Source organism: Phacochoerus africanus, chromosome 11 (genome assembly GCF_016906955.1).
Source record: "Phacochoerus africanus isolate WHEZ1 chromosome 11, ROS_Pafr_v1, whole genome shotgun sequence".
In the NCBI taxonomy this organism is placed as follows: domain Eukaryota; kingdom Metazoa; phylum Chordata; class Mammalia; order Artiodactyla; family Suidae; genus Phacochoerus; species Phacochoerus africanus.
Genome location: NC_062554.1, coordinates 21,925,981 through 21,951,476, shown reverse-complemented (window position 1 = coordinate 21,951,476; position 25,496 = coordinate 21,925,981). Strand labels below are relative to the sequence as shown.

The 25,496-nt window shown below is 36.8% G+C and overlaps 1 protein-coding gene across 1 annotated transcript in view; it reads left to right on the top strand.

The window, feature by feature from the left end:
• Window positions 1-25,496, top strand: part of GRM5 (glutamate metabotropic receptor 5) — a 519,570-nt gene that overhangs the window by 184,086 nt on the left and 309,988 nt on the right. The window contains exon 3 of the mRNA XM_047753813.1: window positions 20,083-20,332. Coding sequence (XP_047609769.1) covers window positions 20,083-20,332 — 250 coding nt within the window. The remainder of the gene's footprint in view (window positions 1-20,082; window positions 20,333-25,496) is intronic.

The window sequence follows — 25,496 nt, the reverse complement described above, 5'->3', positions numbered from 1 at the left end:
ATATTAACCTCTTAGGCATATCATTTGCAAATAAATTCTCCCATCCATAGGGAGCCTTTTCCTTTTGTTGATAATTTCCCTCACTGTGCACAATCTCTTTAGTTTGTTGTTGTCTCATTTGTTTATTTTTACTTTTGTTTCTCTTGTGTGAGAGACAGATCTGAAAAATATTGCTAAGACTAATGTCCAAGAGCACACTGCCTATGTTTTGTTTTAGAGGTTTTATGATTTCTTGTCTTATAAAACATAGGAGTTTTGAAGAAGAAAAAATTACAGCTTCACCTTAAATTATTATTAATTTACTACTTAGCAGACTCACTTCAGTAAAATAGAAATTTTAAACTATTCCTGATTTCTGTCATTTCTTTGTCTTATAATCCTTGGATAACTGAATTTATCTCATCACATTGTGTTTGTGCATTGTCTACTGTATCTTAACATGCCTTTCTACCTTGGCTATTTATTTCTCATTATTGTTTGCATATATGATGATATATTATCTCTGGAATATGGAGCTCTCATTAGCCTCACAAAGGTTTCCAGGAATACTCTTGACAGTTCTAAATAAAGTTAATTTCTTTTTTCTATCATTCTCATTTTTCTTCTAAGTGATAATTTAGATTTTCCTAATAGCAAAATGATAATTGGATTTATAAATTTCTGTGTGATAAAATGGAAATATCACTTGATAGATTCCAGAGTCATAATTTCGATTCCTAATATTTACTAGTTTTGTGGTCTTCAGCAAGATATTGATGTCTTCTGAACTTCATTTTATCTTTATATTGGGTATAATCATCTCTAACTCATTTCCCCATGGTTATTATGGAGTTATAACATGTTTAACTGCCAGTAAAATGCAGATGAAGTCATTTAGTTTAAAATTATACCCATTGGTTTAATCTCTCTAATTTCTTTTTTTCAGTAAATAGCATTTTATATTACTCTGAAGAATGAAAGTATCACATGGATGAAAGCTTTCCAAAGGTGCTAGGACCTTCCTTTCATTAATTTACCTTATTTAGATTGGTTACCTCTTTCCTTTCACTCCCATATTCTAGAATATTCGATCTATAAAGATTCTGTACCTCCTGTTCCTCATTTTACCTTTACACCCTGAAGTCTGGCCTGTGCTCCCCTGTTCCTTAAATACCAACCCTGTTTTCTTCTTAGAAGTACCTTATTCACCTCCATTTCTGCTACCCATGTCCTATTTCAAGCTCTTGTCATCTCTCAGTTGATTCTTTCAGTAACTTCTCATGAGATCTCTCACTATTCTTGCTCCTAATCATCGCTACAAACCTCTTTGAGAAAAAAAAATTCAATTTGGTTTTATTCTGGAATTCTCCTGGTGATATATAAATTGGTTTTATCTCTCCACCTGGCTTTGAAGGCTTTTTGTATATTAGGGCTTTCTCCCATTATTAACCCACACAAACCCTGGGATTCAGAAAAACCTGATGACAACTGCAAATGTAATTCATATCCATCATCCCTTCCTTCAGTCCCACATGTTTCTGTCTCATATCTGAAATTTTCTATAATCTACTAAACCATTTCCTTTTTCTAACCTTCCTCTGTGGTTTAACTAACATTCTAACACCTCTATGATGTCATTTATTCCTTTATGTTATACTTGTTTCTTACTTCAGTTAGAATAACAGTCAGGACCCTATCATTGTGAATGGAGAGAAAAAGAAGTCAAAATAGCTTAACCAATAAAGGAAATTTGTTTATTTAAGGAATTGTGAAGGCCTGTTATGTAGTAGGAGAAACTAACAGTACAAGCAAGAGCCCAATATTGACAGATTCACTCTCTTCACCTTTTAATCCCTATCTTTTTCATAGGGCATTGTTCTCTCTTTTCATTTCCTCATGAGTCTAGAACCATGGCTGCGGACTATGGCTCACATCGTTGCAGAGAATAAAGAGATTCCCTCTATTAGCTTGAGTTAAAAAAAAAATCTAGTTTAGGTAACATTTCCCCCTTTTGTGCAATCACTAGAACCGAGGGGCTGAAGAACTCTAAGTTTAAAGAAGATTGTATACTTATCTCAAATAAACAGAGAGGCAGGGTAATCTATTGCCAGGAAAAGAGACTATGTACAGACTTGGCACTAGGGCGCTTCTTGGAAGCTGGACAGATACTATATTTGTATCAACAAGAATAATTTTTTATTAAACTTAAAGCAAGACCATGGTCATATCCTTTTTTTCATAGCTGACCTATATTTCCATGAGTTCACAACCCAACCTAGTCATGAATTGCAGGATTACTTCTAAAACTGATTCCCTTTTTCAAGACAGGAAGAGAAGGGACTCCCATATCAAGGACTTTTCTCAGCTAGAAGTGCCCCCTGGAGGCCTGGGAAGGATCAAAGATATCTTGAGGGACAAGGGGGAAATAAGCCACAGTGGCAGCCTCCATATGCTTCAGAGAATAACTTGCTATTGCTGTGTGTTAGGTAATCCCAAGTGCCTTACTACACTCTAGTATCCCAAAGGTATGATTAAAGGATTACAGTGTGGGGAAAAGAGCAGACATTAGTGCAACAGAGTGAAGAAAGCCAACACTTTGGTACTATCCTGGGATTTCATTAGCAGCAAAATGAGGACAAGAGAATTGGACCATGAGTGATTTTATTAAAACACTGGGTGAATCCAATCAAAATGCTTACACTATTAAGCTCCCTGTTGACAGAGGTTATGCCTGTTTTAATTTGTTTTCTGAGATGCCTACATAGGCAATAGGGAAGAGGATCATGTTTTTAAGAAACATTCAATTGTTATTACTTTGTGCAATACTACTGAACACTCCATGAACCACCCTATCTAATGAACAGCTTCAGTTTTTAATTTCTTGGAAGAATATGTAGCAATAGCTGAATGAACATTTTCCAGGTACCTAACTGGATATATAAATTGGGAGCTGTAGGTGTTAACTGAGAATTGAGAATAGAAGCAACGACACAGGGAGAGTGTCTATTAAGAGAAGCTGGTCATAGCATGTAAGGAAAAAAAAAGAACTTATAGAAAAAGAACTTATGAAACTATGATTAATAATAGCAATGCTTTTTGAGTCTTTTCATGTGTCAGACTTTGTTCTAAGCATTTCACATGAAAAGGCATATTTATTTCTCTTGTAGTGTCTGTTCTTTTCCCCACACTGTAATTCACTTTATGAAAATTTTATAGATAAGGAAACAAAGGCTTAGAAAAACTAAGTGACTTGCCCAAACACTGAAATAAGTGAGTGACAGAGCCAGGAGTTGAACCCAGGTTTGATTAATTCAAATGAGATTTAAATTTAACTTTAGAGCCATTTTCTTAAGGTCTATTTTGTGAATGTCTGTTAGGAACAAGAAAATAAGGAAGAGCTAGGATGGAACTAACTTTTGTTGAATATCTGTTTTGTGCCAGGCATCAGTCTGGTGGTTGTCCCACCATATCTGATGTGATTTAAAAAACTAAGACTCAGAGACATTTAAATAAGTTGTCTAGGCTTACATGTCTAGGAATTTGTAGATGCAAGATTCAGACTCCATCTGCGTATTGCAAAGGCCAATGTCTTTTCCAAATATCATGATGCCTCTGACAACAACATTGTATTAATTTTTATGTTGTCTAAGAATTTGGGTACCTTTTATAACTGGGGGGTTTGGCAAACTGCTGAGGGCTATGTTAATTTGCTAGGAACAGTTATAACAAAGAACCATAAACCGGGTGGCTTAAGCAACAGAAATTTATTTCCTCGCAGTTCTGGAGATAAGAAGTCCAAGACCAATGTGTTGGCAGGTTTGTTCCTCCTTAGGGCCTTATTCCTTGGTTTGTGGAGGGTCATCTTCTCCCTGTGTCCTCACGTGGTGTTCCCTCTTTCCATGTCTATGTCCTGATCTCCTCTTCTTATAAGGATGCCAGCCATAGTGGATTGAGACCACCCATATAACCTCATTTTACCTTAATTACCTCTTCAAAGGTCATATCTCCCAACACAGTAACATTCTAAGGTACCGGGGGCTGGGATTTCAACATATGAACTTTGGGGACCCACAGTTCAAGCTATAACAAGGGCAGGCAGTGCTCTGGGATCATGATGAAGACTGAACAGCCCATGTACGATGTAACGTCCATTGCCAACACTCTCAAGTTACCATCATGTCTCATGTGGACTACTGCATTAACCTCCTGATTAACGAAGCTTTCTGTCTTCTCTCTTATCCAATCTCACATGAAGCAATAATTTGTCAGTTTTGTGTTGTAAAAGATCACATAGCCTAATTCCAAAGGCCATCGTCATTCACTTCATAATCCACATGAATGTCAGCATCCTCGGAGTTGTATCACCAAGTGGCCCTGAATACCATCATGTCTTCGCTTCCAGTGTCACCATCCTAATTCAGTCCCTTGTTATTTCTAAAATTTGTAGTGATAAAACTATTCCTTCTCTCTAGACCATCACTCTACTTTCTTGTCTCATTATTGCTGGTGTAAGTGCAGCTCACCTAATGTCACCTGCTCTCTCAAACCCCTTCTATTGGACCTCTTTATCTAATAAGTTAGGGCTTCCCATTGTGATCCTAGCTGACTTCTGGGCCTCCCTCCTTATAGTCTCTGCCATGGGGAGCCTGGATCTCCACCACATACTTACCCACCTCGGCCTGTCCCTGTCATTCTGTTTGTTCCATCTGGAATGCCATCCCCTGATTGCCAAAAGCCACACTTTCTGCAGGACCCAACTTCAATTCTACTTTATGAGCAGTCTTTTTCCTAACACACTCAGAAGCAATATAATCTTCCTCTCTCCAGCATTAAACTTTCATCTTTATTGTATTGGATCTTCTTACAAAGAAAGTCTCTATTCTAACCACTGTAAGCACAGGGACCCTTTAAAAGTCCCGGAGTAATGAAAAATGTGACGGAGATCATTGGCCAGCAGAATCGTAGGGGATTCTATTGGTTTAGTCCAGTGTTGGTGCTGGCAGTAGCTTGTGAAAATATGTACAAGAGAACTGTTAAATTTTCAATAGATTTTGTTAAGCGCAGCCATTATTTTTTTACTATATAAATTTGTAAATAAATTATTTTAAAGAAGTAAAGGATCAGGAAATTAAAAACAAGTTATTACTAATTATTTGACCACATTTTACTGTTTTCTATACTCTTAAAGCTATTTGCAGCTATAGTATTTATATGGTCAATATACTATGTATTGGAGTTCCCACCGTGGCTCAGCAGTTAACGAACCTGACTAGTATCCATGAGACCGTGGGTTTGATCCCTGGCTTTGCTAAGTGGGTTACGGATCCAGCGTTGCCATGAGCTGTGGTGTAGCTCACAGACTCAGCTTGGATCCCGTGTTGCTGTGGCTGTGGTGTAGGCTGGTGGTTTCAGATCTGATTGGACCCCTAGCTTGGGAACCTCCATATGCCACGGGTGTGGCCCTAAAAAGACAATACGCACACACACACACACACCCCTATACGTATGTACATATAAATATATACACATATATACATGTATATACACACATTATAAATTAGTATTCTGTAGTGCATCTTTTTCCAACTCCATGTTCAGTGCCTTCCTGTTGGCAGCTTGAAATTAGTCATGGTGGAAATATTTACTCCATGGAAATTGGCATGCTAAAAATCAAGGCTTGATTTTTATTGTCTAGACTTAAAGTGATAAAAAATATTAACAATTCATATTAAACTTAGGAGTGTGTCATGCCTATAACCATCACATTGGGAATAGCACAATGTAAGAATATAAAGAAATATTCTAGTATTTGCAACAATGTTCTGATTCAGCAAAGAAGGTACATGTATCATTGGTGAGCAAAGTTCTGACATAAAACTTTTTTGGTTTCACTTTCATCAAACATCTTAACATACATAAAAATTTCAGTCTCCATTCATGTCAGAAATACACTGATTAGTCCATTTTAACCATGCATTGGCTATTGATACAAGATTTTGGCAAAATTCAATGAAGGCATTTCGTAATAAAGTGGACTATGTATTTTATAATTTCTAAGTTGTGCTACATTTATTTCTTTTATAATCAGTAAACTCGTAACACACACACATGGCCCTCCAGAGAGGTAGCTGTTAAACATTTACTATGAGATGTCCCTCAGATCAAGAGAGTCAAGTAAACTCTTTGTCAAAAGCTTTGTTTTACTCTTGGCCAGTGATGCAGTGACCAACTTTGCATGGACTTGAAATCATTGAAGATGGGTGCCACTCAGCAGTGCCTTGCCTCCCATCTGCTCTACACACCTCCACTGTAGGAGATACCTTGCTGTGCTAGGGCAGACTGCTTGGAGACAGTTCACCATAAGATAGAAAAATAGGGGAAATAATGCCCTGTGGAGGCAGTCTTTAACAATTGGCCAATAAGAGACTCGGGCATAGTCTCCCTTCCTCCTCAACACAGCCTTGAGAAGCAATCTTTGTGGCCTCTTAAAGATGGTCCCGTGAAATGAGCAATCAGAGAGCCCTAGTTTTGATACTCTTGTATTGACTTCCTCTCCTTCCCTGTCTCACTCTTGGTTTCCCTCAGCAAAAGAAAAACAAAACAAAACAAACAAAAAACAGCTGGTAAGTCTGATATACAAGGAAATGTACATTTCTTCCCCCACAGGATTCCAATGACCATCTGCAAAAAGTTAAGTTCCTTTAGAAATACATTTAGGAAGTTTTGTTCTCTCTTGGCTTGCTACATTGGGAAAAAATGTATGTCTTGTGTCTGGTGGAAAGTTACTGCCATTGCTGGAATCTTTTAACAAATTGATATGACTTCATGGAGGAGAAAAATAAAATCTTTATCAGACTAAGTAGATCTTATAAAGGGTAGGATATCTCTACAGACCAACTAATACTTGATAGAATGTCTGAGAAATATAGATAGAACAGATAATTGAATGAAACATAGTCATGTAAGTTGCAAAAATTCCCACTTCAACGAAGACTAGTTTTCATAATGTTATCAGACAACTTGCCAGTAACTGGCATTAAAGAATGTCTGACTCTTGAAAATTATTTAATTTTACAAAGCAAACTTAGCTTAGGGGTTATCCTCAAGAGTCAAGATACTTATTAAGAAATGGAAACTGGAATTTGAAATGGCGTATATATTGAGAAATGGAAAACTGAGATTGGAGCAAGCACCTGTAAGAAAAGTGAAGAAAATGGCCAAAATCTTTTTATGATTATTACAATTTAATAAAAGTGGAAGGCAGATCTAAAATCCCACTCTGTGGATCCTTAGAGTGTATATGATATTATAGATAAAGAGACAAATTCACAGAGACCGTGCATTTGAAACACTATCTCCTCACTCTGTGCCAGGCACAGGTTACAAAACTGTGCTGCCCTTCCTCATAGGTCTAAGTCCAGCTTTAGTCCTTTGGGATTATAGTGTAATGCAGAGTAGCTTCAATACCAGAGCTGCTTTGCTCAGCTATTCATAGTAGATGCTCCATCATAATTTATGAATCAAGGGTCGATGAACCCTGAGGGCATTATGCTAAGTGAAATAAGTCAAGCCAAGGAGCACAACAAATTCGTTGACCCTGGGCTGGGGGAGTGGGGGAAATGGGGAGATATTGGTCAAAAGGTACATATTTCATCTTCTAAGTTCTGGGAATGTCTGTACACCATAATGACTGTAGTTAGCAATACTATCGTATATAAATGAAAGTTTCTAAGGGAGCAGATCATGAATAGTCTTACCCCCAAAATGGTAACTCTGTGAGATGACGGATATGTTAAGCAACCTTGTTGTAGTAATCATTTCACAGTAAATATGTATATCCACTCATTACATTGACACTTTAATTTTACAGTGTTATATGTCAGTTACATCTCTATAACACTGGTAAAAAAAAGTCAATACTCATTGTCCAAAATGCATTTATTCAACAAATACTCAGGCTGCCAAGGCTCTGGAGAATAAAAGGGTAATTAAGATGTAACCCCTTGGAGTTCCCATTGTGGCACAGTGGAAACAAATCCGACTAGTAACCTTAAGGTTGCAGGTCCGATCCCTGGCTTTACTCATTGGGTTAAGGATCTGGCGTTGCCATGAGCTGTGGTGTAGTTTGCAGATGCGGCTCTGATCCTGCAATTTCTGTGGCTATGGTGTAGGCCAGCAGCTGTAGCTCTGATTCAACCCCTAGCTTGGGAACCTCCATCTGCTGTGGGTACGGCCCTAAAAAAGAAAAAAAAAAGATGTAATCCCTTTGTTCATTAGCTCAAATCTCTCAGAAAGTCAAACCAGTAAATAATTACAGTAAGACGGGACAAGTCTTGTGACATTGAAGTGGGGTGGGAAGTGAGAATAGAAGGTATCTATTTAGAATAGGAGTGTTAGATTTCTGTCACTTTCAGCTGAGTCTTGAGATGTGGACAAGAACTAGCTAAACAGAAGAATATCTCAAAAACAAGCAGTTTTGTGAAATTTAGAGATGTGAAAAAGCCTAGTGTATTTGAGATGTGAAAAAGCCTAGTGTATTCTTTGGTTTGGCTGAAGCATGTGATATATACATAAAAGGTAGGCAATTGAGGCTGGAGAAAAAGGACAGTTGCTTGATAATAAAAAGTCCAGGATGTCGTAGAGTGTCCTAAGAAGGTTAGATTATATCCTGCAATGTATAGGCTATAAATCTTCTCTTCATGTGCATAGTTCATTACTCTAAAAAAGATATACCACCCCATATGTGTGATTTTAAGGAAGGGAGAAAAAGTGAAATTAATTTTTAAAACACATTTTATTTAACCCAGTACATCTAGAACTTTATCATTTCAACATGTAATCAATATTATAAAATATTAATGGACTATTTTACATTGTTTTCCTCATACTGTCTTTGAAATGTGTTTTGTCTTATGCCAACAGAGTGTCTCATTTTGAATTAGCTGCATGTTAAATGCTTATTTGCCACCTGTAGCCAATGGCTACCATATTGGACAGCAGAGGTTTAGATGACAGATGACAGTCCCTAGGGCTGTAATCCCAGGACACAGCATGGCTGAGCCCCTCCTGAATGGAGCTCAGAATTTGGCAACAGCGGCAACAGCACAGCCACTGCGTAACATTTCAGTACTTTCTTCTTATTTCTGAATCCTGCAGGAAGTGGTGGTCCAGACAGATATTTCCAAATTGAGCTCCTCCTTCAGTACTGTGGGAGTCACTGAGCCCATCCAGAGGGAATCTAGCAGGCACAGAACCCAGACAGTGCAGATCTCAACTGGAGAGGTGGCGGCAGGCAGGGGAGCTGCTGTCAAAGAAGTTACTTCTTTTTAGCAAAGGCTGTCAAGCTTGAACAGCTTTGGCTGTGCTGCAGAGGATGTTCTGCCTTCGGCCAGTGATGGGAGAATTTCTGGGCTGTCATTAGATCCAGTTAGAACCGAGGATCAGAGGTGACTGGTGAGCTAAAACAGAGGCACAGTGAATAACTCACCAAGCCACCCGACCCAGTGACACACAGTTCCACATAGAGATTTGTCCTTTCTGTAGGAATGGATTCACTCTTAATGAGATATGCACTGCAGGCTTCAGCTGTGAAGCTGACAGCTTACAAAGCAAGCAGAAGGAAGTTGAATTCTGGAGAGGGAATTTGGGTCATAGCTTCTGTCTCAACTTTTTATTTTCCTCTAGGAAGGACAGCCAGAAAAAGAAATGCAGCAAAAACCCCATTATTTTTGAGATGATTACTAAAGTGATTTGTTTTCATTTTGCAAATCTCAATTTATATTAATAAAGTAATAATTAAAATACTGCAGTTTTTTGTTTTGTTTTGTTTTGTTTTTGGGCTGAGCCCCTGGCATGCGGAAGTTCCAAGGTCAGGGATCGAACCTGAGCCACAGCAGTGACAATGCTAAATCCTTACCTTCTAGGTTACCAGAGAACTCCTGAAATACTGCAGAATTTTTAAAGTGAAAATCAAGTTTGCCCCTTCCTTCTGTCCTTCTGAAGTCCTTCCTGTCTTCCCAGCAGATTTAGTTAAGCAGTTAATTACAGATGCTACAGCATGTGTATGTCCAAAAGCCTCCTCTTTTTTTAACGGGCTTTTGTCTATGGAGAAGCTATATTTAAACACTGTATATTTTGTAGGAGGACTCTGATATTTAAACACCAATTCTCAGCAATGACGTGGATTGGATCATCTAGCACTAAATCATACATGTCTATGATATTTCTAGTAACTGGGCAAAAAGCTTACTTGTTAAATAATATGTTTGCTGAGAAGAATTCAATTTGGTGGTATCTGGAATTGGGTTCAAATGAAAACATTGCATGGTGGGTGAGTGCCTTTGGAAGAACCATAGAGCTAAACTGAGCAATTCTCTGTCAGTGTTTCAAGGGTAATAATATTGTGTTGTAAAAAAGCATGTGCTTTGAAAGTTGACAGATGAAAGATGAAATTCCAGCTCTTCTACTCACTAGCTATCAATTATTTGGCAAATTCTCTCAGCATCAACTCTCTTTATATAAACATGGGAAATAATAGCTACCTCCTAGAATTAGTTGGCTTAAATAATGATAATAGTTATTATTATTATTAATTGAATGACTAGTACAGTCCTTGGGACATATTATTATTATACTTTTACCAGTTAACTCCTCAGGATCTGGATAAATGTTGTTAATGATGATGATGGTTAGAACTAGCATGTTTCGGAGTTCCCTTCATGGTGCCGTGGGTTAGGGGTCCAGCATTGCCACAACTGTGGTGTAGTTCCCACATGTGGCTCAGATTCAGTCCCTGGCTCTGGAACTTCCATATGTTCTGAGTGTCGCCAAAAAAGAAATGAAAAAAAGACCAGCATGTATTGAGGGCTAACTCTGCCCCGTATTCTGGGCTAAGCGCTTTCCCTAAGGTATCCCATGTAGAAATAAACAAAATCTCTCTTGATTTTCACCGTCTCTTCTAATTGCCATCATACCTCTTCGTTCTTCTTCCCTGCCAAGCATCTCTCAAAAAAATGTGCAAATATATTGTCTTCACTCTCTGACTCCCATTCACACACAGCCTACTCCTTCTTGGCTTCTCCTACGAATGCCAAAATCTGTGAATTTTTTTTCCATTATACAATTCACTTTAGTACTCACACTGTTAATGTCCAGAAGAAAATAAAAGCATTGTTATCTTGGTTTCCACAATGGTACATTCCTTTGGTTTCTTCTCCATTATTTTTGGTTTTCCTTTGCAATTAATGCCGAAGTGTTTGAATTCTTTAGGGTATAATCACAGCTTGCATCCTTTCACGTCCTGCGCTTTCACATATTACTGTTGCTATCCATAGTCTGATGATCCCAAATAGTTCCAAGTTAGGCTTCTGTTTTCTTGAGCCAGAATGTCCTTATTCAGCTTCCTATATGGCCTTTCTATTTGGCTGTTAAACAGAAATTTAAAAATAAATTCTAAAACTTGATTTTTTTTTTTCTAAATATGATTCTCTTTCAGTTTTGTCTGTCTCAGGTAGTTCAATCCAACGCTATGAACTAGAGTTACTGAAGGAAGTAGATATCACAATTTTAGATTCCAAGGCTCAGCCGCAAGATTACAGAACCAGAGATGGCATGCATACTTGTAATTGACACATGTGACGGTTAAAACTCTCCAGTATCTTATTTCATTGGTTTGATTTCATGTCATTTGCCATGTATGAATTTGTATGGTCAGTTTTAATCTTTGCTCCCAAGATCAAACTTCTTTTTCTAGTCCCATTCCTGGTAGCCAGAAGGAAAATTCACCCACATAATGTACCACTCAGCAAAGCACTGGGCACATACTTTCCTGACAATATCTAATACCCTTTTTAGTATTCCCATAAATAACATTTTTATATATATAGTTCAAAATCAAAGTTACTGAGTTATACTGTACTAGCCTTTTTTATTTTTTATTTTGTCTGAATTAACTATTGAAATATTGCTCACATGCTGCTTACATAATCCATGCCTAATGTCGTGTGTAAAGTGAATTTGCTAAATGACGTCCTTCTACTTCCAATAATAAAACACCCTGGATCTGATTCAGTAATGTCCTGCCTCACACTGACTGCTGTGCTATGTGGGTCATGTCATAGAAAGACTCCAGGGTAAGATTTGAAACAATTGACCAAACTTGGAAATGTATTTGTTAGCAAAGGCTTTCATAGCAAAGGCAGTTGCAACAATTTGTGAAGTCTTGTTTAGAGTATATGACACATGATGATAACTTTTTACTCCAACCCTTGAGCTTTAAATTTTTTCCATTAATCCTATCTCTAGCATCCAACACCCTTAGTGTGTTATGGCCCTATTTGAGAGTATTACTTAGGCCTCTTAACTTCTTTCTTTCCATTCAAATATATGTATATATAGTTTGTTTTAAGGACAGAAACATCTGCCTTGAAGAGTTTCGTTAGATAGTACCAGGAGATAAACATGAACAAATGAGTGCAATATAGAGTTTGCAATTGCTATATACCTATTGTACATGTGGCTATAATTTGGAAAAGACATACTTTTTAAAAAAGATGAACATCTTTATAAAGATAGAGTAATAAAATAAGAAAAGATGTTTATCTCTCTGGATTTTCTCCTTCCTGGTTGTTTAACCACTAGTTTCACTAAGGTACAGTCCACTCAATATGGGCAGTTTTGGCTAAGATTCCTTGATGGATATTTATGGCCCCATGAAAGGATGGCAAGTGGTGAATAGGCAATGACTGATTAATCCTGCCCATGTATATTTGGGGGGATGGTATCATGACAGGCGGTAACTCCCATAAAAAATGGCAGCATTTTTCTTCATTAGTAGTTGTCAACAAAATACATTGTTTATAGTAGCAACAGGATATTAGGAGTAAAAGCCGTTTGGAATGTATTTATAAATCATTGTTTATATTGAAAATTTTCATCTCGTTTTTGACAAAAGATAATGTGGGTCAAATACAAAGAGAAAAAGTTCTAATGTGGAAAGCCATGCTCAATGCTTTTTAAAAAGTGAATCATTACCTAAAGTGAATACTTTCTGAAGAGTAGTTTTTACTGGTTTTTTGGCATCCATTTGATGATTATATTTGAACAAATAAATTTACTCCTCCAAATTTTTACTCCTATCTCTCTGTACCATCTTTTCTGTTCAAGAAATCCAAGTACCTGTTATGTGATAAGTGCATTTGGTACCTTCCAGGCTTACAGATTTGGAAAATAGAATATATAAATACACCCAAAATATATTATACATATAGCAAGTAATATAAATATGTGTGTATAATATAGAATAGAGAATTTATATTTTAAACTAAATCTAATACAGTATAATACTTAGCACCATAATTCATCATCTGACTCTGGAAAATCTCCTTAGAAATCCCCTAATGAAAAACATTCTATGAAGTAGATTATATTTCTCTAAGGAAAAAAAAAAGTTAAAATCATGGGTTATAATTTTAATCAAGTTCTCAATATCAGAATAATCATTAGTATGTTCATCCTTGTCCTAAAGGTGAAGAGCCACAACTATAAACCTTTCTAGCAATAACAGATAACAAAAATCATGCTATTCCGTATTATAAGAGATCAATAGGCTGAAGTGGATAACTATCTGGAGTCTACCATATACCTAGTATGATACTTGTATGTAATTAATGAATTGGCATTTATCAAATGGAGAATGAGGTTATGCTATCCCTGTGAGGAGATCCTTGGAAAGCATGGTGGCGTATGTCAGTTTCATTCCACCAGCCTTCGCTGGCTGGCACTCTGGAGAAGATGTGGTCTCCATCCTAAATGAGTTACAGTCTGGGTAACTGAACTGGACCAGAAAGAAGGGGTAAGATTTCAACACAGAGAAATGGGAAACGGGTATTCCAAGGGGGAAGAATATCATGAATAAATGCAAATAAGTGGGAACATGTGGCACACCTGGGGTCCATATGAAAGAACGTAATAAGAGGTAAGACTTCTCGAGAGTTTCCTGGTGGTTCAGCAGGCTAAGGATCCAGTGTTATTACTGCTGTGGCACAGGTTTGATCCCTGGCCCAGGAACTTCCACATGCTGTGTTTGCTGCCCCCCCCCCACCAAAAAAAGAAAGAAAAGAAAGAAAACTCAAAATAACCATTGATAAGGTTTGGAACAATGAAAAATAGGAGATGATAAGAGGTTATGTTACCAAGTTTCTTTTGTGAGGAATAATGAGGTTCTGATTCTGGGGGGAGAAGTAAGAATACAGTGGAAAAAGGGAAACAAATGTCGGAGAAAAGAAAATTATTAGTACCTTTTTAATATGATTCTGTTAATTTCAATTTTATGCTTAGGATCTGTTTTCCCAACATATGCAGATTTATGAATTTCAACCATATCGCCAATGGACATTTTGCCAGAAAAATATCTCACTTACTTGATATAGCCTACCTATGTTGTCATGACTTATTATCTTTATCCAAAAAGTATGTTGAAGCCCTAGCAGCACAGTATTTCCTGATAGTGAATTGGTGCCACCTGCAATAGTAGTTGTCTGTGGTTATTGTTGTTCCATATGTTCTTTAAACATAAAGTTCAAATAAGTAATCTCTCTTAGGTTAGAAGAAAGCTTTAAAGTTATTTAGCAAGTCTTGTTCACATTGTGTACTTTGTAGGCAAATAGAGGCAGATGCTTCTGGGCCCCAGCTGACACAATATAGGTCCACTAGTAACAGTGAAAGCAACTAGCTTTAAATAGCAGTTGAGGTTGAAATATTAGAATCCGTTATTATCCAGGGGAACATTGAAGCCAGGGGAAAAAAATCTAGATGCTTTGAGTATTGCACAATTCTGTTCTTCAGGTTTTAAGTAGAATAATATTATATAACCACTCAATAGAGTGATATATTCTAGACACACGTTACAATTTTGATGGTGGGTAAATGATAATCAATTGGACAGTTATTTTCATCTGGCTAATTCCCGGTAGGTGTTAATTAACTTTTTCTGCTCATTTATTCCTTTATTCTTTATTCAACTTGTGTCAGTTATCTTCCAGGCGCCTTTGAGGAAATAAGAATACAAAAGTGAATAATGTTCATGTCCTGAAGACATAGACAATCTCAGAGACAAGCAAAGCGATGCATAGGTTAGGGAAGAATTTCAGGGGAGTTCCTTGAGCTTGATAGTAAAGGAGCAGCAAGTAGAAGGTCATTCACCGGGAGGAAGGAGCATTAACTGGACTTTGCTATTTTAATTCAGATGTGTGACATCCTGTGGAAACCATATCAGTTCTAAAGTCTTCTGGCATACTGGAAATGACTCACATTATTTTAAGTAGAGCATCTGCTCTTGGAATAAATGTGAATTAAGCATTCTGCCATGGCTTCAAGATTGCTGTCTCTCATGAAATAAAGAAATAACCCTGATCCTATTTTACATTTTTGTGCATTAGGCTTTCATCCTGCAGATGAAATGAGAAAAAAAAAAGTGTACAAATTAAGCAACTTTGAAAAACAATTGTAGCCAAATCCAGCTGATGTGATAGAAACATTTACCAAAACAAAGCAATATCTAAACAATGTTTGAAATAGAATTTGATCCTGATTAATTTTATTCTACAATAATGCTGTTTATAAAATTAGCTACTCTCAAATTCTCAAGTTCTTTTCATTATAGAGATTGTATTGGAACAATTGCATGGAGTATATCTCAGCAGAAATATATGAGGGTATCTAAAAGCTATAAATTAATATCTATCTTTTGCATTTGATTCAAGGAAATTATAGGAAAATTTTATCCCCCGTATCAGCACGCTGAATTTCTTTATTCAGTGATCTTCACTTGGCATTCCATTTAAAAATTTACGCATCTTCCTTCCAATTTCAATAACTTTTAAGTAAGTTATTTAATTTGTTTCATTAAGCTTTTGCACTTTCATCGTTTTCAAAATCATATAGTGCAGAATGGTTAAAGTAAAAAACATTTTAGGTTTTTTTTTCTTATTTTCACCTTCATATTTCCAAGTAGTATGTATATATACTTGCTTTTTAATGTTTTAAATTGTTTTGCTTTTTAGGGCTGCACCCATGGCATATGGAGATTTCCAGGCTAGAGGTCTAATTGGAGCTACACCTGCCAACCTAAGCCACAGCCACAGCAGTGCAGGATCTGAGCCACTTCTGTGACCTACGCCACAGCTCACAGTTTTGCCAGATCCCTGACCCACAGAGTGAAGCCAGGGATTGAACCCTCATGGATACTAGTTGGATTTGTTTCCGCTGCACCGCAATGGGAATGCCTATACTTACTTTTTTTTAATGCCTTCTTTTAAAAAAATAAAAAAAATTGTTATTGGCATACAGTTGACCTACAATGTTGTATTAATTTCAGGTGTACAGCAAAGTGATTCAGATATATGTATTCTTTTTCCCATACAGGTTATTACAAACTATTGAGTAGATTTCCCTGTGCTATACAGGAGGTTCTTGTTAATTATGTGTTTTGTACAGTAGTGTGCCTATGTTATTTCCATCCTCCAAATTTCTCCCTCCTCTCCCATGGTTTCCTCATGGTAGTCATTAATACCCAGTTTTTAATTTATGGAAAATAGAATAGACATTTCTTAAATCACATATCTTCTTATTTCTCCTCAACATCATTGTATTATTAGATCAATCTCATTTTTGCTTCAGATAGTTCTGTTAATAATCTCTTTTGTTTTCTGTATATCTTGACTTTCAGATTGTGAGTAGAGCATTTTAATACCCTTCTCCTTCCCATCAGCTCTGCCTGCTTCCATATCTCAACCTGGAATGCTTTTCTTTAATTTTCATTGTAAAGGTTGATAACATAATTTTTCTATTGCATAATGAGTTTTTCACTTTATATGTGGATTCACATAGTTGAAACTCAGTAACTGACATTTGCATCATTATGACATTGAATAATGAGAGCTAAGAGTCAAGTAGGGCTATGATCACATTTTATTCTCATAATTCCAAGGCCAAAGATCCTCTGCTACTTAAAGAATGACTCACAATTCATTCTTACTTTTACCAGTTGCTTAAAATGAAGCCAAAGACTCATTTCATATTTTATACCATTTCTTCCTTTTTCAATCACCCGTGTTTCTTTCTTTTCTTTTCTTTTCTTTTTTTTTTTTTTTGGTCTTTTTGTCTTTTTGTCCTTTTAGGGCTGCACCTGAAGCATACGGAGGTTTCCAGGCTAGGGGTCCAATCGGAGCTGTAGCCGCTGGCCTACGCCAGAGCCACAGCAACGCTGGGTCTGAGCTGCATCTGTGACCTACACCACAGCTCCCAGCAATGGCAGATCCTTAACCCACTGAGTGAGGCCAGGGATCGAACCTGCCTCCTCATGGATACTAGTCAGATTTGTTTCCACTGTGCCATGGCGGGAACTCCCATCCTTGTTTCTTTGTTGGAAAAGTAGATCTTTGCTTCCTTAGGTTTTTTTCTCTTAGCTTTCTTAGCTTTCTACATATTGCCTGAAATCGATTTCATTTTCTTCAAGAAGCCTATGAAATTTATAGTTTCTCCTTTATTTTTAAATGTGCAATTCTAAAATGTAATCATTGTATCGACTACTGAAAATCTAAATACTTCAAGCTTCCCATTTTATTGGAATACATATTCCCATTTTTAATTCCCAGCTTACAATGGGTTTCTTTTATTGAATCAGAATTACTATGTTACATGTATATTACAACTGTTTCCTGTTTTAATTTTAGAGAATACTGCTTGGGCTTTCCTCTGAGAAAATCATATTTCTCTCACCAGTTTAAGCTTATTTTTCATTCTGATGTTCAGTATTAATGCTATTTCCTCCATTATTTGTATTAGATGCTCTGAGAGAGTGGCTTAACTATGTCTAGAATATTTTTTTTTAATCCCAGTAGGGCACATAATTCAATTCAAGCTACCTGTCATATATTTTACATATGTTCAACATAATGTACAAAAATACCCGTATTTTAGGCAGGGTTATCTCTGATTTTCAGGTGATAAAGCTGAGATTTAGAGACAATCTAAGCTGAATAAGAACTCAGATCTCTCTAATACAAGCTGTTTCTATATAATTTAGAGTATAAACAAAAAATGTCAAAACAAGGTTGAATTAAAGCAACAAGAAGTGCTAAAGAGTATAAATTTGTCATATATTTTTTCTTGTTCAACTATGAATGTCTTGAGAAAGTCCATTATTGCCATCACAATCCTTACGCACCTAGTATCAAATTATTTATGCAGATGCTCCAGCATTAATCAAAGCATTAAGTGCAAGACAGTCAGTTGAAAATAGAGTTGGCTAAAAATAATCAGAGAATAATAGATTACTCAGATTAGCGTGAGACTAGTAATTTAGGACCCTTGGCACATTTTTCAGGGAGAGCCCTTTAAACTCTGCTAATTGCAAAATTGCTACATTGCGTACCTGCCATCGTCATAGAGGCTTCTCATTGCTTTAATTCCAGAGAGGAGGGAAAAATGCAGCTGGCCTACCACTGTTTTTGGCTTGAACTCAAGCTGGCCTGCTCTGCTTTGCCCTTTACAGTTTGTTCAGGAAGATAAAACTACACAAAAACCCACCCTCAAAGTCTGAGGATCTCATTTGCAGCAGAGCACCTGTGCTATGATGGAGCACACACAGGGCCAGCAGGGAGAAGAAGATGTTCAAAGACCCTGCCATCAACTTCATAAACACACACTTCATTTTTATCAGTTGCAAAGGGAAGATAATAGCACCTTTGTCGTAGAGTTGATGTAAGGAGCATTAGCTCATATATATGTACTGACTTTTCAAAAACCACAATGTTACACAGATATAGTTATTTACAAGTTATCTCTGCCGTGATCATATAGTGAATTGTGTGCAACTGAACAACTTGTACTCCCTTATGTATTTGTGGTCACCTCTTCCTGATGAAATTCCAATTCCTAGATCTAGTTGATTGCTAGGCCCGTTACATCATTATATGCCCCACAACTTGGTTGTCGTGTAGTCATCTCTTGCATTCTTCAAATCAATCCCCTTCATGCACCTAGTCTTTTGCAAACTCAGAAAATAAACTTGTCATGATATACAGGGCCTTAAAAGGCTCCAAAAATATCTAAAATTGAGGTATCATGACCTTTAAATGGGAAAGAGAAATGCAAATATAATTGGACTTCCAAGTCTCCTCAAAGTCAACCATAGCCAAATGGAGGGCACAGAATCTGCTCTTTGTCAGATCTGTGAATGGAATGCAGCTTTCCACCTACTGGCTGTGTTAACTCTAGGGAGCTTTAAACCTTACTACCTCATCTTTTTTCCTATCTGTAGAGGGAGATCATAATATACAGCATATTATTTTGAGAGTTAAACGAGGTCATGTATATAAAGATCTTGATACACTTCTTGGCCTATCAGTAATGTCAGTATAGATCCACACGTTGCATAATTTTAAAAGATCAGCATTGGCTCTTAACCCCAAAATTGTGCAAAAGACTTCGGAATCATTCTCCCATACCACTAACTTATGATGGATATAATAAAACTTTAAATGTTTCAAATAAGATTACACATTTATCTATGACAAGACTAAAATCTCAATCAAGGATCTGGAACTGTAAACCATATGCATGATATTCTATAAATATGCTTTCTAAGATATGTGTACAACATCTACCCTGCATAAGCATTTGTACTGCATATATGTACTATGTTTTTAAATACAAAAATGTAAACCTATGGGATGAGAAGATTGTATAATGAGAAACAAAAGGAAATTAGATAGAATGAAAAAACAGCAGATAAATGTTTTGCATCATCTTACACTAGAATATGAGCTTTTTTTCAGTCAAAGTGGCAGTTGGATGCTCGTACTTTGTGTATTATTCTCCCTTAGTGAAAAAATGTTTTTAAGTTCAATGCATGTATGTATAATGTAGTTCCATTGTAAATGGCCCAAATAAGCAAGTCAGTGAAAGAGCTAAAACTCCCTCAGGTCTTCAGGTTCCAAGTCCAACACTGACAAGTGACCTTCATGCTCCCAGCACTTCTGCCTTCTAGCTCTACCCAGTGAATCCAACACTCTCCCCTCTGCTTATCTGTTTTTCATACAGGCAACTATGGAGAAAGTGGGATGGAAGCTTTCAAAGACATGTCAGCGAAGGAAGGGATTTGCATCGCTCACTCTTACAAAATCTACAGCAACGCAGGAGAGCAAAGCTTCGATAAACTGCTGAAGAAGCTCAGGAGTCACCTGCCCAAGGCCCGGGTGGTGGCCTGCTTCTGTGAGGGCATGACGGTGAGGGGTCTGCTGATGGCCATGAGGCGCCTGGGTCTGGCGGGAGAATTCCTGCTTCTGGGCAGGTAAGTGACAATGAGAAAATTCACATGGAGGTAACGTTAGGAATTTGGTGGCATCCAAGGGTATCTGTTGGTGCCTAAGGACATGCTTTGGAAGCTTAATCTGTGTAGTGGAAGAAGAGTTGAAAAATCATAAAACACCAGGGTCTGGAAATAGTCATGGAGAATAAGTAGACAATTTAAAAATCATAAAACATCAAAGTCTGGAAATAATCCTGGAAAATAAGTAAGCCATGTACTGATTAGTGTTGATGACAGGAGTCAACATTCGAAAATGATAAGTCCTTAAGTCCTCATAAAATAATTGTAAGGAAATGAGAACGGTTCTTAAATAGTTGCATAATCCTCTTGAGAAATAAACACATGTCAAACTTTAGGCTGTTTCTTCTGAAACTGATTTTGAGAGTGGCTACCTAAGCTTGTTTTATAGGGTAGAATCATAGAATTTGTTGCTTGAAAGTGAGGAATTTCTTTGAGAAAAAGCATTGGCAATTTGACTCATTATTTTATAGTGCAAAAGTGTTATTACATTGCCTGATCACTCACATTGTTACCAGACAAGTTTCTAAAAGATTAACTTCGACAGAGGCTGACTTTAATGACCTGGACAATCCACTTGATTGACACAACTCAGCTCATTTCCTCCCGATCCTGTTGCATCAGTATATGAGTTAGGGTTCTGCATAGAAACAGAAACAGTGGTGTGTATCTATAGAAAGAGATACCAGGAAAGCCAGTGTTATAGCTCTGGTCTGAAAGCTGGCAGGTTTGAGACCCAAGAAAAGACAATGTTGCATTTCAAGATCCAGAAAAGACCCAAACAATCATGAAGGAGGAGTTCCCTCTTACTCAGCCTTTTTTTTTCAGGTCTTCAAGTGATTGGACAAGGCCCACCCACAGGAGGGAGACTAATCTTCATTACGTAGGCTACCCATAAAAACATTAATCTCATCCAGAAACATTCTCATAGATAGAATGTTTGGCCATATGTTTAGGCACCCTATGGCCCAGTCAAGATGCCACAGAAAGTTAATCATCATAATCAGTGAGTCAACACAATAGTTTGGACATGTGAATGTAGTTCACCATTTCATACCTTTAAAAGGTTACCTTGTTATCTCCTATCTTTTCTCAATGGGTAGCCAATTGAAAGAATAGAGAAACCTTCAGATACCATCATATCTTTCTTAGTAGTATTGTTCAAAATAGGACGCCAACTCACTTGTTATTCCCTTTGGATGGTTCATTAAAGAAAACATGCTTCTTTTATTTTCTGAATGCTTAGCTGACCTTCTGTGCTCAGACTTAGCTCCTGCATGGCTACATTTTATGACAGGCACTTTATGTACCTAATTCTTTTCTGTCTGAGATGATGGCAGTAGATTGATGGGACTGTTTTATATGAGGCCAACTGTCCTTCATAAAAATGATATTGAGTGAGATTCCTTTCTCGTCGATGTCATACATTTTGTCTAAAATCACCCCTAGTTGGCAAGAATGATGCATTAGTTAGTTTCATACAACCCAGGAACATGCCCACTGTCAGTGTTCTTAAATTCCAAAGTACAGGGTTACCAGTGGGGTGAAAAGAAAAAGAAAGAAAAAAGCTGGCTTTAAACAGTCCTGTGTTTCTTTAAGGGGATAAGGGATTCTGTTGCTCTAGCTCCTATCTGCTGCTTTGCCAGATTAATAAGACAATCAGCAGCACTTGTTTTTCAGCCATATCTTGTATCAACAAATGGTTTTTAATCATACATACCTAAGAAAAATAGATTGGTATTTATTGTATTTGCCATTTTCATCTGTTTTTATTCCCAGCGGTATCCCAAGGCCAAAATTCAGTGTTTTGTGTATTTTAAAATTTATTCTGTATATGCTATTTATAAGAAGTTGTTTCCAAATCATTGTATTCATGAAAGTGTAGATTTATCACCTTTAATTGGATTTCTTAATCTCTTCATTGATTGGCTAATAGTAATTCAACATTTTCTTGAGCACCAGTTCATTTCATCTTTGAGCAACTTTGTTAGCAAAATCTTCCTCTCTCTGAATTTTAAAAATATCTCTCTATAGTTTCCACATCCTGGATGATCTTTTCTTTGAAAGTGACAGGACACTCTTTCAAATATTTAGAAACAACAGTATGGTCCTTTGTCCCCTTTTATCTTCTCTTTGAAATCCCTACTTCTTCCATTCCTACTTCATCATAGGTAAACACCACTGTAAATATTAATAAAAGCATTTATCAGGACAGTTTATAGGATTGTTTATCAAATGCTGTGTGCCAGTTACTGCCCTAATTGCTTTACATGCATTGTTTTGTCAACTGGGAAAAAAAAAAGGCAAAAACATAAAAGTTGAGAATTATGTTTTATTTGTTGAACAAAACTGAGGACTTAAGCCCAGGACATGGCATCTCGGATAACTCTGAGAAACTGCTCCCAAGAGGTAAGGGAGGGAGCCAGAATATATAGGAGTTTTTGCAACAAAGACCAGGTAGATGAAACATGAAAAGATTATTGTTAAAGAAAATCAGATATCTGAAGTTAAGGAATTTAGCTCTTTTCTATGTATGGGAAGATGCAAGGGTCTGGGTTCACTGAAATCAGGGCTTTGGTATGCACCTCAGCTGTCTGGGGTCGGAATCCTGCGCTTTCTCATCCTGAATCTCCTCTGGTGCACCATTAGGGGTGGCTGCAGCAGTTGACTCCTAGATGGCAGGCATCCTGTTCCATCCTGAGTCCCCTCAGGGTCCACTGTTGAGGACGCTATAATGCGATAAGTTGATGGCTGCAACATTCTTTGTTTGATGACATGGCAGGCAATATTTTTTTATTCACAGTTTCATTTAATTATTCATCTGACAAATATTGAGTGGCTAGTATCTGTTAAGATGCTTGGAATACATCAGTGAACAAAATAGACAATAATCATTACTTTGTGGACCTTACAGATGATGAATTAGATAAAAGATAATAAGTGCTGTGAAAAAAATCTAAGAACAACTTTTATCATATCAATTTTATAGACAGACTCTAAGACTCAATCAATACTGAGTAATAATGATAGGGACAGGGAAATATAGATATATGCAATGAAGGCAAAATTTAAAATGTCTATGTAACTCTAAAGACTGAGCATTCAGCATTGTGTTCTACTGCTTCTTCGTAAGTTTAAAATATTCCTGTTCATAAAAGTGAAGGTCTAGCATACAAAGCAGAAAAGAAAATTTAATGGTTGTAAGAGTATTTAGAACATCTGTTCACTCTGATTTTACAAATGAGGAAACTGATACCCCAAAAGTTTGAATGACATGGTCAAGGTCACACAAGAGCCTGATGACCATGACTCACAATCTTGTGCTTTTTTCTACTAGCCTGTATCCTATAGCATAGAAATGGGAGACATTAGAATCTGATAGCAAATCTCTGGTTCTTCATAGATCCTTGGTGCATTTAAAAAAAAAAAAAAAACTATCCTAGATAATTCTAATTGAAGTTAGCATTTTTATATTAATGTTCCCTTCTAAAAACTCCTATTCAACTCACCCTTTAACTCCTTCTAGTGTTTTAACATTATTTCGTTTGCAAGTATACTCCCCCAGTCTCTATGCTCCTTCCTTCCCCTATCCCCAGTTCAAACTTGAATGGGTAGTTCTCAGAAGTTAGAAGTCCAAGTTAAGAGAAAAGACCCAACATTCAGAACTTCCTAAAGGTTTCCACGTTTAACAGCTATAGTTACTTAAAAATCTATCCAGCTGCCTTGGGACAGACATGTGTAATAGGTCATTCAACTGAAATGTTCAACAGGACTAAGATAACAATGCTGCCAAGACAAGCTCATCTATCAGCATATCTCACCATCTGTACTGCACATCTGTAGAATGTTAAGAGTGATATAGACCTGGCCACTGGGTCTTCTCAGTTGAGCTCTGGATATTCTGCTGTCTCATTGCCAATAAAAATGTCCTGTCCAGGTCCCGGAAATAGTCTTGCTAAACACTTTAGCCCTGACAGCAGGATGAGATCAATAATCTGAACAGTAAGGACATTGCTACAGATGATTATTTTTCTGGAACAGATACAGTGTTTTAGTTCTTGACTTGAGAAAATATTATTTGAGATATATTATTTACAAGCTGTAAACGTAAATATTAACTTGGAAACAGGGACTGATTTTTTTTTAGAAAATTAGCAATTTAAACAAGTTTTGTCTTGTCTATGATTAACTAAAACCATTTAGCTATTTGAGTGAAGAATTTCTGTCCTTCATTGTTAGGGTTGTTCCCAGGACGGAAGAGGAAATGTACTTAGGATTTCAAGACTATTTGGGAATTATCACCAATGTTTCTTTTTTTCCCCCAGAGGTTATTGATTTCAAGCTATTTGTCTTAGCTTTTAAAATGTTTTTTTAATTGAAGTATCATTGATTTACAATGTTGTGTTAATTTCTGCTGTACAGCAAAGTGATTCATATATATATGTGTGTGTGTGTGTGTATATAAATATATATATATATATATATATATATATATATATATATATATATTCTTTTCTACTGTGGCTTATCACAGGATGTTGAATATATTCCCTGTGCTACAAAGTAGGACCTTGCTGTTTATCCATTCTATATATACTAGTTTGCATTTGCTAACCCCAAACTCTCACTCTATTCCTCCTCCACACCTCTTCTCCCTAGGGAACCACATATCTGTTCTCTATGTCTGTGAGTCTGTTTCTATTTTGTAGATAAGTTCACTTTTGTCATACTTTAGATCACACGTATAAGTAATATTATATAGTATTTGTCTTTTTCTTTCTGACTTATTTCACTTAGTATGATAATCTCTAGGTCCATCCATGTTGCTGCAAATGGCATTATTGCATTCTTTTTTATAGCTGAGTAATATTCCATTGTATATATGTACCATATCATCTTTATCCATTCATCTGTCAGTGAACATTTAGGTTGTTTCCATGTCTTGGCTATTGTGAATAGTGCTACTGTGAACATAGGGGTACATATATTTTTTGAATTATAATTTTGTCCAGATATATGCCCAGGAGTGGAATTGCCAGATCATATGGTACTTCTATTTGTAGTTTTTGAGGAACCTCTATATTGTTTTTCATAGTGCCTACACCACTCACACTCCCACTGACAGTGC